Source organism: Ostrinia nubilalis, chromosome 18 (genome assembly GCF_963855985.1).
Source record: "Ostrinia nubilalis chromosome 18, ilOstNubi1.1, whole genome shotgun sequence".
Lineage (NCBI taxonomy): Eukaryota > Metazoa > Arthropoda > Insecta > Lepidoptera > Crambidae > Ostrinia > Ostrinia nubilalis.
In genome coordinates this window covers 3287832-3304247 of record NC_087105.1, presented here as the reverse complement: position 1 = coordinate 3304247, position 16416 = coordinate 3287832, and the positions used below count along the sequence as shown (strand labels likewise).

The 16416-nt window shown below is 35.0% G+C and overlaps 1 protein-coding gene across 2 annotated transcripts in view; it reads right to left on the bottom strand.

Moving 5' to 3' along the window:
• The window catches only part of LOC135080505 (uncharacterized), a 206286-nt gene that overhangs the window by 28923 nt on the left and 160947 nt on the right, over positions 1-16416 (bottom strand). Inside the window, exons 1-2 of one of the 2 annotated variants that reach the window (XM_063975141.1) lie at positions 8644-8767; positions 8000-8561 (exon numbers count right to left, since the gene is read on the bottom strand). In XM_063975141.1, coding sequence (XP_063831211.1) covers positions 8000-8539 — 540 coding nt within the window. In that variant the 5' untranslated portion in view covers positions 8540-8561; positions 8644-8767. Of the gene's footprint in view, positions 1-7999; positions 8562-8643; positions 8768-16416 lie in introns of those variants that run through there. The other variant, XM_063975140.1, reaches the window with a different exon arrangement.

Here is a 16416-nt window from a genome sequence, read left to right as displayed (position 1 = left end):
TATTACCCATAAAATATTAAGTCAAAAATAAAATAAATTTGACTTGTGCTTTAGTTGGATATGCACAACTTTTTAGCGCCCCTTCTAAGTTTTTGCATAGTTGGCAAACCCATAAAAAGTGCCATAAATAATTCAATCAAGCAATACGCGCCATCTGGCGTTAATTCAACAATGGTGCTTTGCAAACTGAACACCATAGCACCATTAGGAATAAAATTGCCCTCTTTGGCATATACCGTCGCGTGACGTCGATAGGCCTAAAATCTATACTAATAATTTTGAAGAGTATGTTTGTTTGCTTCAATGCGCTAATCTCTAAAACTACTGGTCCGATTTGAAAAAATATTTTTGTGTTGGATAGCCCATTTACTAAGGAAGGCTTTATAACGGCTGTATAATGTCACCCTACGGCAAATAGGGGCGGAGCAATAAAGAAAAATGTTGCAAAAATATTATTCAAACTATTTTCCCGCGTACGAAGTCGCGTGCACAGCTGGTATTAATATATAAACACTTGGGGTCCCACACACCTTCCTCCCCTAAAATTACACTCCATAATTATCGCAATATGGCGTCGAACAAAAGAAATAAAAGAGACATTAGGACGTAACTCAGAAATGTGAATTAAACCTAGACTTTAATGGCCGCGGAACAAGATTTGGTATAATTTAAAAAGTTCATTTTGTTAATGCGTTTTGTTGTAATTAAAAAATTATGACTCGTGGTCTAGTGGTAGAGTTTTTTTTGGGTACGGTTGGTTTGGTTCAAAAATATTGTCAAAATAATGTTTGCACATAACAAAACCACTTTTGCATACCCGTACAAATTCGCATATTGTTTTTTAAGAATTATTGTTTTTCAAGAAATCTTAGTGTGTGCAAACTTATACCCTGTTAGCAATTTAGAATACACATTGCTATTTATAAGATCTATAAAATTAAATAGTAATTTACCTAAACATTTATTTATGAAAAGTACTATACTCAAATTGCTAAAAGTAAAGTTAACATTGTTATTAATTGAATACTGCAATTATGCATAAAATATAATGTAGTGTCGTCTCAATAGTTGATTAAAGCTGTGAGTTTTTGAATGAAAATAGAGACATTACTTTTGTAAATTAAATCTCGTGTTCTGACTTAAGGCTTTGGGAATTTACTTTCAGTATAGAATCAATGTCAGTCGATATGAACCATGAAAATCTGCCAATTAAAGACTGAAAATGGTGAAAAATCAAAGCTTGAGATCAAATCGAATTAGTTTCAGAAGCTTGAGCACCTTTTCTAGTTTCCTAAAACGGTGTTAAAATAACAACATAATTAATAACGTTAACCACAACCGCAAGGCAACACAAAAGCAGTTTTACGGCGAATTCTTAACGAATTTATGACTCAATAGATGCCCAAAATGGACGGCTTAATAAACTCCATTATTTGCGGTCGAGTTTTTATATCTTGCTAAAGATGGTAGCTTTTATACGGTTATAATAAGGTAGTTTATAATCTTGGTGGCTTTTAAAGTTCTTTAAGAGTTTTTATTATAACGAGTATTGGAAGTGTGGAGTTATCTGATTGTAATATACTGTTGAGTTAGACAGTAAGAAAATTAAGGATTTTATGGTCGGGGACCATTGTAATGAAAACTGCGATGCGTCACAACGTATATACGATACGGTATGTTACATAATACTCTTATTAGAATCACATAAGATACTTAAATATGTGTTTAACCTGTAAGGCAGAGTTGCACCACCTAACTTTGACCGTAACTATAACGATAACCGGTGCTTTTTGTATGGAGTTTGGCAGATTTTTAACGTTTGTCAAAGTTAAAGTAAGATGGTGCAACCCAGTCTAATAATCAGTTTATTGGAATTTATACCTTATTACATTCTTCTTAAATATTTTGTGTTTAACAACTGAAATCACAACTTTGGTGTTAGAGACAAAGACATAAATAAAATTATGCAATGCCTAGAACAAATACTAAACCCAGAGTTTTACTAAGAATTATATTATGTATGCTTAATTAATCAAATAGAATCCAACTCATATAATTAGGATGAATATAGACTCTAGTCACATTTCCCAAGAACTTGCGCTAATCCAGTTAACAACACAATGACGCATACGCCTCAAAATTACCGCCTCTTGTAAGTATGTTTGTACAAACAAACACACGATTTGATATCATATATACTTGTTATAAAGTCCAAACTTGATTACAAGCTTTGGAAGCTCTATGTAAAGAGAAGGGGATACGCTATCAGTGTTTATTCAACAGTAATGCTATGAATAGTTTCATAATTTATACGAAAACTAATATTTACTTGTTTCAAGAATGTTTGACGTCATTCTTTAGAGGTTTAATTGAAATTTTTAAGTTAATGTATCATCTTAAAGTCATACGCCCATATTCACAAACGATGCTTGCTTTTAAGTGAAGCAGAAAATCGTGATTGGTTCGTGTAAGTATCACTCTGTGCGTCCACGCGTACTGTGAGACCTCATAGTAATGTTTGTGAATACGGGCGACAGTCAGTAACATCTTTGTTGTAGAGTGCGGGAAGTCTCTACCACAAGTCTCTATTTAAATATGTAAATCCAATAAGTGAAATTGTGTATGTATATTTTTTTTAATAATAAATATCCTTGGACATTTTACACTGCGCTTCTAGTCTCAAACTAAGCAAAGCTTGTTCTATGGGTACTAGACAACGGATATAAACATACTTAAATACTTTTTTTTTGTAAATCCATACATATCTATCTACATAAATAAAAATGAATTGATGTTCGTTAGTCTGATTAAAACTCGAGAACGGCTGGAGCGATTGAGCTGATTTTGGTTTTAAAATGTTTGTCGTAGTCCAGGGTAGGTCTAAACGGTGAGCAAATACGCGCGCAATATTTCCACGCGGGCGAAGCCGCGGGTGGAAAGCTAGTTATACATAGGAAACACCCAGTCCAATTAAATACAAACAAATATGTTCATGCACACAAATGTTTTTACTGTGCGGGAATCGAACCCGCAACCTCTGGAATAGTAGTCCGTTTGGAACCACTACACCAAACGTCCGAATATTATTATGTACTTTATGTTTTGCAATACTTAAGCAGTGTATGAGTCACAAGTACCTTTAATCCGGGCCTTTTTAAGGCGAGAGTGAATAGGCACTTATAGGGCAGATAATAATTTATCATACTAGACTGCATCTCACATAACACGAGGTGCGATTGCGGTCAAATTAATCCCTTATTATGCATAAAAAATACCAATTTCACTGTAATACTTAACTGCATTTAGCATGAAAATGTAATTAGATTGTTTTAAAGCGAAACTAATATTTTTCATACAATAATGACAAGGTTAAACATTTGAAATTGCAAACAATTTCTCTATCCATTTCTGATTAAAATCTGTTCTTGGAAATAGAGATGAATAATTACCGTAAAACGTTGTTTTTAGTCTTAAAATATTTTATTCATGTAACATGAAACATTTTTTGGAACATTTTAAATGTTCCATTGAAAAGTTATTTCAAACTCAAATAGCTGTAGATCTTTGCTGAAAATTGTATTTCACTTAGCCTAGGCGTAGACCACAAATTTTTTGTCGGCTGATAGTTTAGTCGGGTAGTTACTCATTAATGTGTGGGCATGTATGGAAGTGCGCACATTACACCGATTTGATTTTCATACAAATGAAAATCGGGCATAACTACCGGCCGACTAAAAGTCGGTGGTTTGCGTCTAGGCTTAGCTATGCCCGCGACTTCGTATGCTTGAAAAACCCTTATCACCTAGTGGTATGAAAAATTATTTGCGTCCTATTTTCAGACTGAATACCTAAACACAGTCACAAAATTTTATGAGAATCGCTCCAGCCGTTTCGGAGAACTTTTGTTACAAAACTATGACACGAGCACTTTATTTATTAGAAGACTGGCTGACCCGGCGAACTTCGTACCGTCTATGTTCATCAGAAATAATGTAAGATCATAATGATATAGCAATTTTTCAAAACGGTCCGGTAGTTTCGGAGTCTATCTATATCTATGTAATTAATTATACATTATAAAAGCGAAAGGTCACTGACTGACTTACTCACTCATCACGAAATCTCAGACTACAAATGCTAGGAGTCTCAAATTTTGCATGGGGGTTTCTTTTAGAATGTAGGTGCTCACTAAGACGGGATTTTGCAAAATTCAACCCCTAAGGGGGTAAAACAGGGTGAACGCGTACGATGCACAGTGTTGCCACGGCCGGACAAAAACCAAATTTTGAAAACTGAACGTAAACGAAAATTGATTAACTATTATTCAAACTGAATATGTGTGTCGTGAAAATGCAAAATATTGAGGATAGATTGCTAACAGAAATGAAAATATGACTGGTCAAAGTAGGGCGTCCGATAACAAGGTTTCCTTGGAACAAAAATATAGCTTTATTCATTTAGGCACTGTTTTGTCAATTGACAATATTTACACGATTAAAAATATGGGTTCTAGAGTTCAAGGTACTGTCTTTTAGAAAATGTATTTGTGTTTATATAACTTAAGCCTATTTATTTAATAAAAAATAACAAAATCAGTGATTGAAAACTACCTTAAAAATTATACTCACATGGCTGAAAGTACATACTTTCCATTACTTTCCGTAACGAAATATTGATAGAAATTATCCTCAGATATTATATTTTCATGTTGTAAAAACAAATTTTGCTACGACATACTACCCGCGCTGTTTTTAGCGATTCTCGAAACTAAGAATTTTTCCGAGGCGCTGTTTGAGAATTGGATAAAGTTCCTGTAAACAAGCGGTCAATTACACATGGTAACATACTTAACGTCATTACAAAGGTGCACCAAGAAATACATTTGGATGATATAAGCCTATCGAGCTATGGAAAACCACAAACCCTAATCATTAAGCTGAAGTTAGATGATATTTTGCATTCATTTTTGTTCCAAGTTTGTGCTAAAATATATGTACCAATTTCAAAACTAAAAAATGTATTTTTATATTAGATATAGTTATATTCTATACAAATCTGACAAAAGGTAGTAAGTTCAGATCGAAAATAATTTTTTCCGTTACCTACTATGAACCGGCAACACTGTGCGATGTCGCGGGCGGCCGCTAGTTTAATATAAACAAACTAATAATCAAATCCTCTTAATATAAATTACACTAGTTTACAAAAAATAAGTTTTTCTTTTACCCAAAGATAATTCATATTGGATGTGTTTTCTATCAGCCCCCTTATTACAAAAATATACGTCTCATATTTTTATCACGTCAAGTTTTTGAGATATCCACATTTACCTAAGTAAGCTGTCTTGTTAGCCGTGACGGAGTTTCTACTTTATTTTAATTGCGTTTAAGTATTATTTTAACATTTTCACTTGTTTTAAAATGTCATCAAGGCAGTGTAAATTAAGCCCAAATAACTTTTGCTAAGTTTGAGGCCAAATTATATTGTCAAAAAAGAAGAGACCAGTCACTAAGGCCGTAAAACCGGCCTATTTCTATTACTTTCTAATCTCGGTAACAAACCTGATAAAAAATGGGTTCCTGGTGCAGTGTGCGAAAATTTGAGGATTATAATATTGCACTAGGCTGCAGGAAAAAGAAAACATATACGAATTGGCACCCCAATGTTATGGAGAGAACCAACAAATCACACTAATGTCTGTTACTTCTGCCTCACTGAAACTACAGGTTTTAACAACAAAAACCAAGAACATACAATATCTTGATGTTGTATCAGTCACAAGACCTGTGCTACAATCTGAAGGAGTTATTACCCAGCAATTCCAGTAAGACAAAGATGCTTGATATTAATTTAAAGCAGTAGTGAAAAGTTTCCTGGGAAACTATAAATTTATCTGGGAATTATGAAAAAATTGTTTCCAAATTATTGAGTAATTACCAAAGAATGGGTGTGAATAAGTCGTTAAAAATTCATTTTTTACATTGTCACCTGGATTTTTTTCCTGAGAACCTGGGAAGCGTGAGTGTTGAGCATGGCGAAAGTTTTCACCATGATTTGAAGGTTTTTGAGGAAAGATACCAAGGAATTTGGGATAAAAATATGTTAGCGGATTGCTGTTGGTCTATAATAAGGGAAACTGATACTAATTAATATAAAAGAAGGAGTAATACGACTCATTTTTGGTTGTTTTTAGAAATAAATGTATAAAAATGATAGAAATTAACATAATCAATATTTACAAAATTTGACGTCCTAAATTTTTTCTAAGTTCAGTTTTTAAGTAAGGGTTAATAACTCTAACGATACATATCAGTTTCATCTCTGGGTAAAAAACCTTGTAAACTAGTGTTATTAGTGTAGAAGATGGTACGCTGTCGCTAGTTGGATCTTCACGGTGTAATAATAGAAGATTGTTTGCCACCAATGCCTAATTTGTTTAATCGCTAGTTTACAAGTACAACAACCAATGTTTGCCCTCTAATAATGTAATTAACCACTTGTTGTCTTTGGCAAGTGCTAACTGATTGTTGATCAACATCAGCGAGCAAATAATCGGTGTTGACAATGGATTATAACTCTTAGGTCTGCTTTTACAACTCTATTAAAACCTTCGCCTTAAGGCAAATAAAGTAGAAAATTGTGATAGCTTATTTGATTCGAATCAGATCATGTTGTAACCAAGTTTTATAGAAATAGAGCTTAAGATAATAAAAGGCTTTTGAGTTATTTCTTCATGTTGAATTGTTTGTAACTCGCACTACTTCAGATAGAAATATAACGGATTTCAAACTTGCAACAACACAGAAAAACCAGCCATTCATTTTTCAAAAGAGAGTCTAAAAGTGGTTACATTTTAATGGTTACTTCAATGATATCTACGTACCTATTTATAAAATGTATTAACATTACAGAATCATTAAAAGCACGACGTGCTATGAAGTAGCTAAATAATAATCAATATAAAGATAGAAACCTCAACAATTTTGAATGACGTTATCCATTAGAACAAATTAATCCCTTAAAAAATAATCCACCGTAAAACTATAAAACATGAAACATAATAATATTTTGTCGAAAAAGTCTTATAAGAAGTCATCAAAATGTTCCAATTTCATGAAAATTCAGTCACAATTTAAAACTCCTTTCATTCTAGACAGAATTTAAAACAGAATACAAAATACATTTTGCTGTGAGTAAGGGCCTCTTGAGTTACGAAATAATAGTGTCATATTAGTATTAGGCACTGTGTGTATCTACCTCATTTGCACCTAGCTGGCTGTTATAACCCGTCTGTGGCGCCAGAATTCATGTGCTCACACATCAAATATTTGGCCAGATAAGGCAAGAGTTCATTACCATTTTTAGAACAAAACGCTAAGTGTGTCTGTACATAACTCGCCGGAAAGTCAGATTGGATTAGCGGCTTAAGAATTTTAAGAGATTTCTGTTGGCACAGAGCAAGAGCGTTTCTATTTGGCTAGTCAATGTTTGCAAAGAGGTTTTTTAGAATAGTACTTGAAGGGTTAGTCTATTTAAACCTTTAAAATGTATGGCTTTTATGGTTTCAAACTAAGATACCTACTCTACATCTTTAAGTATTTTATCAAAAATCATTGATATTTGAAGTCATATCAGACGCCATATAAAAGTCATAAAAATATTGGAATGCTGTCAGCCGAATTTTTAGTAGTTTTATTGGGTTGTGCATTTATTTTATTAAAATGTTATTCTTATTAAAAGATGCCTACCTCCTAACTAATATTATTATACTGTCAAGTAAGACATTATTTGAATGCTTGTCTTACATGAGTACTTCAATATCTAATATTGGGTAAAAAAAAAACGCTTCGATAACCTAAATATTATTATGTAGAAGACTTATAAACACGATCGCAAATTTTACACCATTGCGTAAAAATAAAACAATTGACTGTAGTAAGCAAATCTAAATAGAACTACAGAATAATAATAAGATAGAACTAAAAACAAAAGAACTTACTGGTTCCGTGTCGCAAGTCTCCAAATCTGGTATCGGGTCGTCCCCACAATAGTACTCCGCGCTCAAGAAAGGCGGTCTTGGAGGAGGAGGCAGCAGGAACTCCGGAGGTGGTCCAAGGCAATCACACTCACTCAGGTCCGTGGGCTCTAGCTCCCACATCTCGTTGTCTACCTTAACACTACTCACAACCTCACTAACATCACTATCACTATAAATATCACGTTTATCCCTCCTCACTTCATTAGTCCTCGCTTTGATTACATTCGCTATGTATACTTCATCATCAACGTCGCTCCAGACGTCTTTCCTGATGTCATCATCTTCTGAATTCGCTATAACACTTTCACTATGAACTCTAGATATGTCACTGTAATCACTTTGAAGAACATCTTCAGATTTTTCAACTTTATGCGCACTTATGTCGTTAAATTTTGGCAAAGCAGATCCTTGAGGTCCTTGAAGATAGTTCCAAGCATTGTGGGATGTCCAAAAAGCGTACGGTGACGCTTTAGTTGGACTACTCGTGTATCTTTCGGCCATACGCAGATTTCTTCTAAATTATCTGTAACAATAAAAAATAAATATAAAATTTCTATCCAATCAAATTCCTTTGCATTTAAAAAAGTTATTATTTTGGATTTTACCATGTCTATAACAAGACGTCATTAAATAAATTTAGTACCTAAAGAACATTGTAACTGGCACGCAATAAAAAGTTGTCGTAAGTTTCGCTGCTGTCCCGCGACACGATTGACGTGAACCTCGCTCGGTTACTTGCGTCGGAATGAAGATCCTTTAGTCCCCACCTCACAGCGTTAGCTACCTGACCCTATACCGGGGTTTCGAAAAGTTTTTGTGAGCGCAGACAGCACACGACAACGGTCTACTCAATTCGATTGTATCTGTCGTTAGGATTAAAAACATAAATGTTATATTGAGTCATCAAGTTATTAGACTCGGTAATTATGAAATGTTTTTGGTGTTATGCAATCGTAATTAGATTTAATAGGTGCAGGTAATGTCACTGACTCAAATTTTAGTAATTATCGGAAATTAAAATGTAATTTTAATTATGTTACTTAATTTAAGTGACTTAAACCAGTTTTGAAGGTGCTTCCATGCCGTAACTTAAGTAAATAGCGGCTTAGTAATTTACCAATTAAATGTTGTGATTGTATTAAAAGTTAGGCAGGTATAATGAATTACTACAGTAAAAATGATCCGTGGATATATGCTTGAAATATGCTTTGACCTAATAATAATACTATGTCCTTCACATTGAATGGTGGAGGGTTTCAAGCGTACCTATAGGTACCCTTTTTAAATTGAAAATCATGTAGTACCACTTGATATTTGAAGCAATGCAAGTATTGCAACTATCCCAATTAGGACACAGCAATGACTTTGAAATAGCGATACTTGAATTTAATTTCGGAAAATAACCGCCAAAAACATTATTTACCTTTTGATATCCTCTCTAAAACCCGTACGGCTAGCACGAAAAACTTTCGAGTTCAAATCGTTTGCGTACTCGAATCCCCATCAAAAGATTTAGTAATAAAACTACAACATCGCCCTTGTGAAGGTGTCGTAAAGTGAACTTAGTATGAGATGTGGTTGCACGAAACTTATTTTGAGAATCAAAATTGTCACGTTATCGTTTAATTCGAAGATTGAGTATCGAATAAGCAAACGATTCGAAGACGAAAGTTGTTCATGCTAGAGGTACCGTTCAAGCTACTCATATAAACTACCGAACAGACGGACAAAACAACCGCACCTGATTAATCTGGCACGTCCATCTCTCGAATCAAACCACTTATTATCTAATAGAAGATCTAACACCTCATTTTGTATAACAAAAGCACCGCGATTAGAAATTGTGTTGTATTACAGTCGTGAACGAAAGTCTTAAATTAAAATACAGGCAATATTTTTTTATAGCGTGAAAAACAAAAATTGTAAAAAAAATATATGTCAAAATAAATAAAGCAATAAAGAACATTTGAATTTATCTTATTCTTTCTTTTTATATCAACTGAAACTCCGTACAAGACATGTAGTAGCTTAATGTTTTTTTTTGTTTTTCCCGCTTAATATTAATATGAATGTTGAGTGAGGCAAGACAATACATAATTTATAAATACCATCTACCTACGCATTTACCTACTTTAACACAAAGGAAAAGAAAAGGTCAAGAAAAAATAGATATTTGACATTAAAAATAGACAAACACTGTCATTCATGTTTATAGAGTCCACTCTACACACTCTAATTAGGCATGTAGTTGGACAACACTGAAGTGGGACACTTGAAATTATTTTAATGCAGAACAAGGCAGGTATTTGTCCGCAATCGCACCAGTGTGCTTACCATGAGTTCACGTTAGGTGTGCTCGCTAGCGAGTACGTCAAAAACGTAAACTCATGGTAAGCACACTGATGTTAAGTGAGATGCAGTCTAGGATGGTACATATCTGCCCTGTAAGTGCCTATTCACTCTCGCCTTGAAAAGGCCCGGATTTAGTGTTCGGGAAAGACAGCAGCTTTTACAGGAGTTTGTTACTACGAGTATCAATACTGGATTATTAGTAGTGATTTTGCCACTTTACGTTTCAGAATCGTTGGACTTTCATAAAAAGTGATAACAAATTTTGTTCCTGACAGTACAATTGAAACTAAGTGTCGATATCATCGATACCGGTCAGCTATTTTAATTTATTTTTTATCGATTCAAATGCTCTAGCTCGTTCCTAAGCTGCATACATCGCGATGCCTTTGCCTCTCAAAAGAGTAAAGTTGATTTTTGATGCTTCATTCAGATCAGTTTTGCAACGGCATTCATATTTTGAAGTTTAATGACCTTTGTTGACTTTAATAGTTTTTATATTTTTTTTTTATGTGACAGGAGGCAAACGAGCAGACGGATCACCTGATGGTAAGTGATTACCGTCGCCCATAGACACCCGCAGACCCAGGGGCGTTACAGGTGCGTTGCCAGCCTTTAAGGTGAAGATACGCTCTCCTCTTGAAAGCTTGCAGGTCGTATCCGTCCGGAAACACCGCAGACGACAGTCCATTCCACAGTTTGGTTGTACGGGGCAGGAAGTTTCTAGAGAAACGTACTGTTGTGGACTGCCAACCATCTAAGTGATGAAGTGACTTAGAAGGTGATTAACCAGTCTTAGAAAAACAACATTTAGCCACTACCTGGTTAAATTATCTTTGGAAAAAACCTTGCGTATGTATAATTTAATGAACTTAACATGAACGTTATTAAGAAAGCATTTTTCTGGGAAAAAGCTACAATACAACATTTTTATAAATTATGTGAGAGTGTAATGACATCAAGCGTAATATTTATTTTGATATTTATTTGAGAGATGAAAACAAATTCATGTGACGGTAAAAAAAGTGTTTTAGTGTCACGTGCTGGTGTTTTACGACTTGTGACGACTCAAAGACTCTATAATCGACCAAAACCAACGCAGATAAAGCCGCAGGCAGAACCTAGTGTTTAATAAACAAGTTATCTTCCTAGTCAACCACAAGTAAGGTCACTCGGAATACCCGTACCTCAGCAAGACCGCCAGGTCAGAAGTCAACAGGCCTCGGATGGCCCTCGAGTATTGTGCACGATGTGAGTGATGCCGTCAAGTGAATGTAATATAAGGCTGGGGTTACACTGCTGGTCGGGTTTAATAAAGCTACAAAAACACAAACTATAAAAAATAGAGTTGCGTTACAATACGGTAAGTTCCTGGCGGTACTCCTATCCTATCTAACCGAGCCACAAACAAGAAGATAGATGTCACACAACGTTCACTTCTTGTAATGATGCAACTATGCTATTAGTTTAGGGTAAAATAAAGCTACAAAAATAAATAGAGCTGTGTTACACTACAGATGCTTCCTTGTGGTACCGTCAAATATCAAAGTACCTAATTCTCTCGTAGCTACAGTAAATAAATTAAGAAAGTTGCTTGTCAAGCTAAATAAAACAGGCGATACCGCGATGTAAAAATGGAACAACGCCATCTATTGGTTGTTACAGCAACGAAGTTTAAACCAGATACAAAGCTGCTCATAGTCCAGGTTTTAATTACTGTAAGTATAATATTTAGCTGTTACTCAACAAAAAAACAAAAGAAAACGTCTTCCAATTACATTAGGAATGAATAGGTACTTATTATGAAGGCATCAACAAAGAAAGAAAAAGAAATACAAAAACATGGAAAAGTATGAAGGACTAATGCCCTAGAGTAGCTAAATATGTTACTTAAGTACCTACCTAGTTCTCTGATCCCAATAATCTTTCTAAAAATACTAGCGAGATTATTTTAGGATATTTCCCGATACGATAATTCCTACGTAACTAAACGTACGTATCATTTTATAAGCCTAGTGGTCTCACAATAGGATCAAATAATCTTACACAAAATATCTCCACAATGTTTATTTTAGGATGTTTTCATGACGTACATCAAAAGGTACTTTTGTATTGAAATAGAAAAAAAATTGATGAAAAAACAACTTTGCTCGCTCCTTGCAGAAAAATTATCACTTTTGTAGAGTCTGGCCAAATTAATGTAACAGTTTGTTATGTAGTACATCGTAGGCTATATTATTTAGATAGAATATCGATGAGATATTTCGGCATCGGCCTGTAAGTGGCTTCGAGAGGTCGCTAGTTCAATTCCTGAGAGAATGTAGTGAAAACTTTCAAAAGAAAACTTAAATAGCTAACCCGGACTGTGACCAATTACTAGTACTCTATGAAAAACTTTTTTTTTTATGCTGGACAAGGCAGGTATTTGACCGCAATCGCACCTGGTGTTAAGTGAGATGCAGTCTAGGATGGTACATATCTGCCCTGTAAGTGCCTATTCACTCTCGCCTTGAAAACGCAGGAAAAATAATTCAGGAAATTAATAAGGATACCAACAACAAACATTGCACGAATATCAAAAGAAATGAGTTTTTTGTACAAGAATACCTCTAATATCCAATAGACCACACCAAAATTGACCCAAAGCTTGCCCCAAGTGGCACTCACGCGTGGACTCTGCATAACGTCCCCGGTCCGTCTCATTAACATTTTGGCTCGCCACTCGATGTCAGAACGAAGATCCGCCATCAGCACAATTCCAAGGGCCCTCGAGACCATAACGAAGCTATTCTGTTCATTTTCTCACGTAAATCGCGGTACAATGATTAAAGCGTGTGCGAATGCGCATGATATTGCTTTATTCTTCAATGATACTTGTTTGGGTTTAGATGACTTCAATTGTTGGGTTCTTACACTTTTACTCGCTCTCTTGAGAGCGTAAATGGGCGTGAGAGGCTGGAACGATGTTGGAAATTTTGTTTTTCAGTTGTTTTTCCTCTAGATGTTTATGGTCGTTTACTTCAACTTCAACAGATCGTCTACTTCTTTAAATTCATCACTATCTAGCTAACTAACTAGGTGTAATTTTTATTATTAGGAATAAGGTTAATTTGAGTTCTAAGTACTTGGTAAATTTATTAAAATAATTTGGCAAAAGTATTTACTATTTAATGATATTTACCATGTCCATTTTCCACGGAACATGATGTTCAGTAATGATTTATTAAGTGGAAATTTTTTGTCCCCTGAATTACATACAGAAAGCATGTTTTTAAGTCGCAATAAGTAATCCTTAATCCTTCTGAATCATCATTTTCTTATCATCTCTTTCGCCAATACTTCGCAATTTAAAGTAATTGCCAATGTTTCGATTCTCACCACCTAGTTACCTTATCTCAAATACTATTCAGACCTAAGTTAAATGAAACAAGTTTGACTGTTCTCAGGTTTCGAAGCCGTATTTATAAGCCCATCTAAGTTATTCACCAGACATAGAGAGTCAGTCTGATCAAGTTCAATTTTTTTAACGGACTTCAAAAACATAACCCTCCTTCTGGCGCAGTCGAGTAAAAAAGCAGAAGGGTCTATGTTTTTAGTGTATGTATTTCTAGTTTTTGAATTGCTGAGGTCAAAATCGTTATCTGCTGACTAGACACAATTGGACAAACCGTACGACTCGACTCTTCACTCAACAATCATTATTACTGTTTTATTAGTAATTTAAATTTTAACCCTGCAATATTCAAGTAAACTGGTAATATCTAATTGCACAAATTAATTTCTCAGCTCCCCGAGTCTAGAAAGTGTATTTCCGTAGCTCCTGGACCACAAATGCGTGAAGCCAGGTTTCTAAGTTTCTACATAATGAACGCAATTAGGTTAATTATATCACTTAACTTAATTCAATGATTGCGCGTCCATTTTACGTTCAGAAGACCGTCCATCCATTATTAATCAGACCTGATAAACCTGATACAATGGACACACACAGACAATTACAAAAATACTTCTGAGTTTAATCCAAAACAAAGCGACAATATCCAACAATCATCATCATCATCATCATTTCAGCCACAGGACGTCCACTGCTGAACATAGGCCTCCAATGATTTTCACATCGCCCGGTTGGTAGCGGCCTGCATCCAGCGCCTTCCTGCTACCTTTATAAGGTCATCGGTCCACCTTGTGGATCTAACTATAAAGAGTTTTCTTAATTTTTTTTTTAAAGAAGCTAAGCTAAATATGCTTGTATCACGAGTGAGCTCACCACAATAGTCCAGCGGCGGCGGGGACCGAACCCGCGTTCCCCGGATCATGAGTCGGCTAGTCCAACCCCTTCACCGTTCAGCTATCGTGGCTTCAAAGTTGGTAATCCCTTGCACTTCAGAGTGCGATATAGCTACCACTCTCTCCGAAACATATACCAACTTTTTACCTTTTTATCATGCAAAGATAATTTTAAATGTAATGCCTAAAACTAGTACTGGTTTATAGATACCTCTCTGCCATTCAGACATTGTTAGCGAAATCTTAATCGTAGAACCAGGGGTTAGGTCTCGATCGGTGTCGTGATAACGCCGATTTTATAGTGCGCTGTGAACTTAGACATATGGAGTAGAACTGAGTTGGAGGATTGGTGAAATGCTGTCAGATGGCCTTTGAAATGTCAAAGGTTAGTAGCGCTTGAGTTTCATTTAGGCTGGGTTGCACCATCTTACTTTAGCTTTGACAAATGTCAAAAATCTGTCAAACTGCATACAAAAAGCACCGGTTGTTGTTAAAGTTACGGTAAAAGTAAGTTGATGCAACTCAGCCTTAATATTTATAGTGCCAATCTACTTTATGAATCTTGCTAACTAGAAGTAAGCAATAATTCTGACATATACTGTGAAAAAGGTAGATAAGTGTTTATCTTTAAGGCCCTATGTAGAGCATAGCTCAGACTCCCAGAAGTGGGGTGGCAGAGACCTTACTCCAATATGCGAGCTCATTACGGATCGTAAGATCGATTTGTGATTATTAAATTGTCAAAATCTCTCTGTTTCTAGTTTTTACCTGACTGCGCCAGTAGGAGGGTTATTGACATACAATTTTAGTGAATAACTAAAGTAACATAGACTTTAAATAGTTAGGATACTTTTGATCGTATTATGCGCAGTAAGCAGCTGGAAATAACCTAGTTTTACGTAAATTAATAACCGAAATTTTGCGTACCTAAAGATGAAAGATGAAAGGCAGAATTAATATTATATTACACGCACATACCCGGAATTCACTAACACAATAATCCAAATCAAATAAATACATCTCAAAGATAAAAGCGTATAATTATTATTTGTAATGTTCAAAGCAATTAACGCTGACTTATCTGGAATTGAATTCGTTGGTGTATCTCTAGAATGTTAATAGGAAATGCCAGAATCGAAATACTTATAGGTGTAAAGGTTGACTTGAAACAGATTAAAGGAATAACGCTCTAAATGCAAGGATTAAAATTTTTGAACTAATTTTTGGGGAATTTGATTTGTAATTTTAGATGTATTGTCAGCGTCAAATAGTTCGTGGCACCCAAAGTGGGCATAAAGTTGACAACACAACTTACGTACATATTTTTGGACACCTTGTTGGTTCGTGTGTCACTCTGTGCTTATTACTAGGCTCTAACTTCTGACATCTTTCGGTTGATCTAGGGTGGTCCTCCTCTCTCCTAATTGCCGTGCCCTACAGGGCCCATAATGTTCTAATTTTAAGTACATAATGGATGCAATAAAATATTGAGTATTGAGTATTGTGCGTTCACGCGCACTGTGAGACCTCATAGTAATGTTTGTGAATACGGGTGTAAGTCTATCATTCTGAACAGTGGAAGTAATTTTGTCGCCCTTTTTTTAAAGACAAGTCATAAATAAAGAAGCGACATTAAATGATCTGGACATTTATTTCCTTCTATCTTTCATGTAATATCAATATGATTATTTTATTAATAGAGTTTTTCTATTGACTAGAAGTATTGAGCTACAAAAATCCAG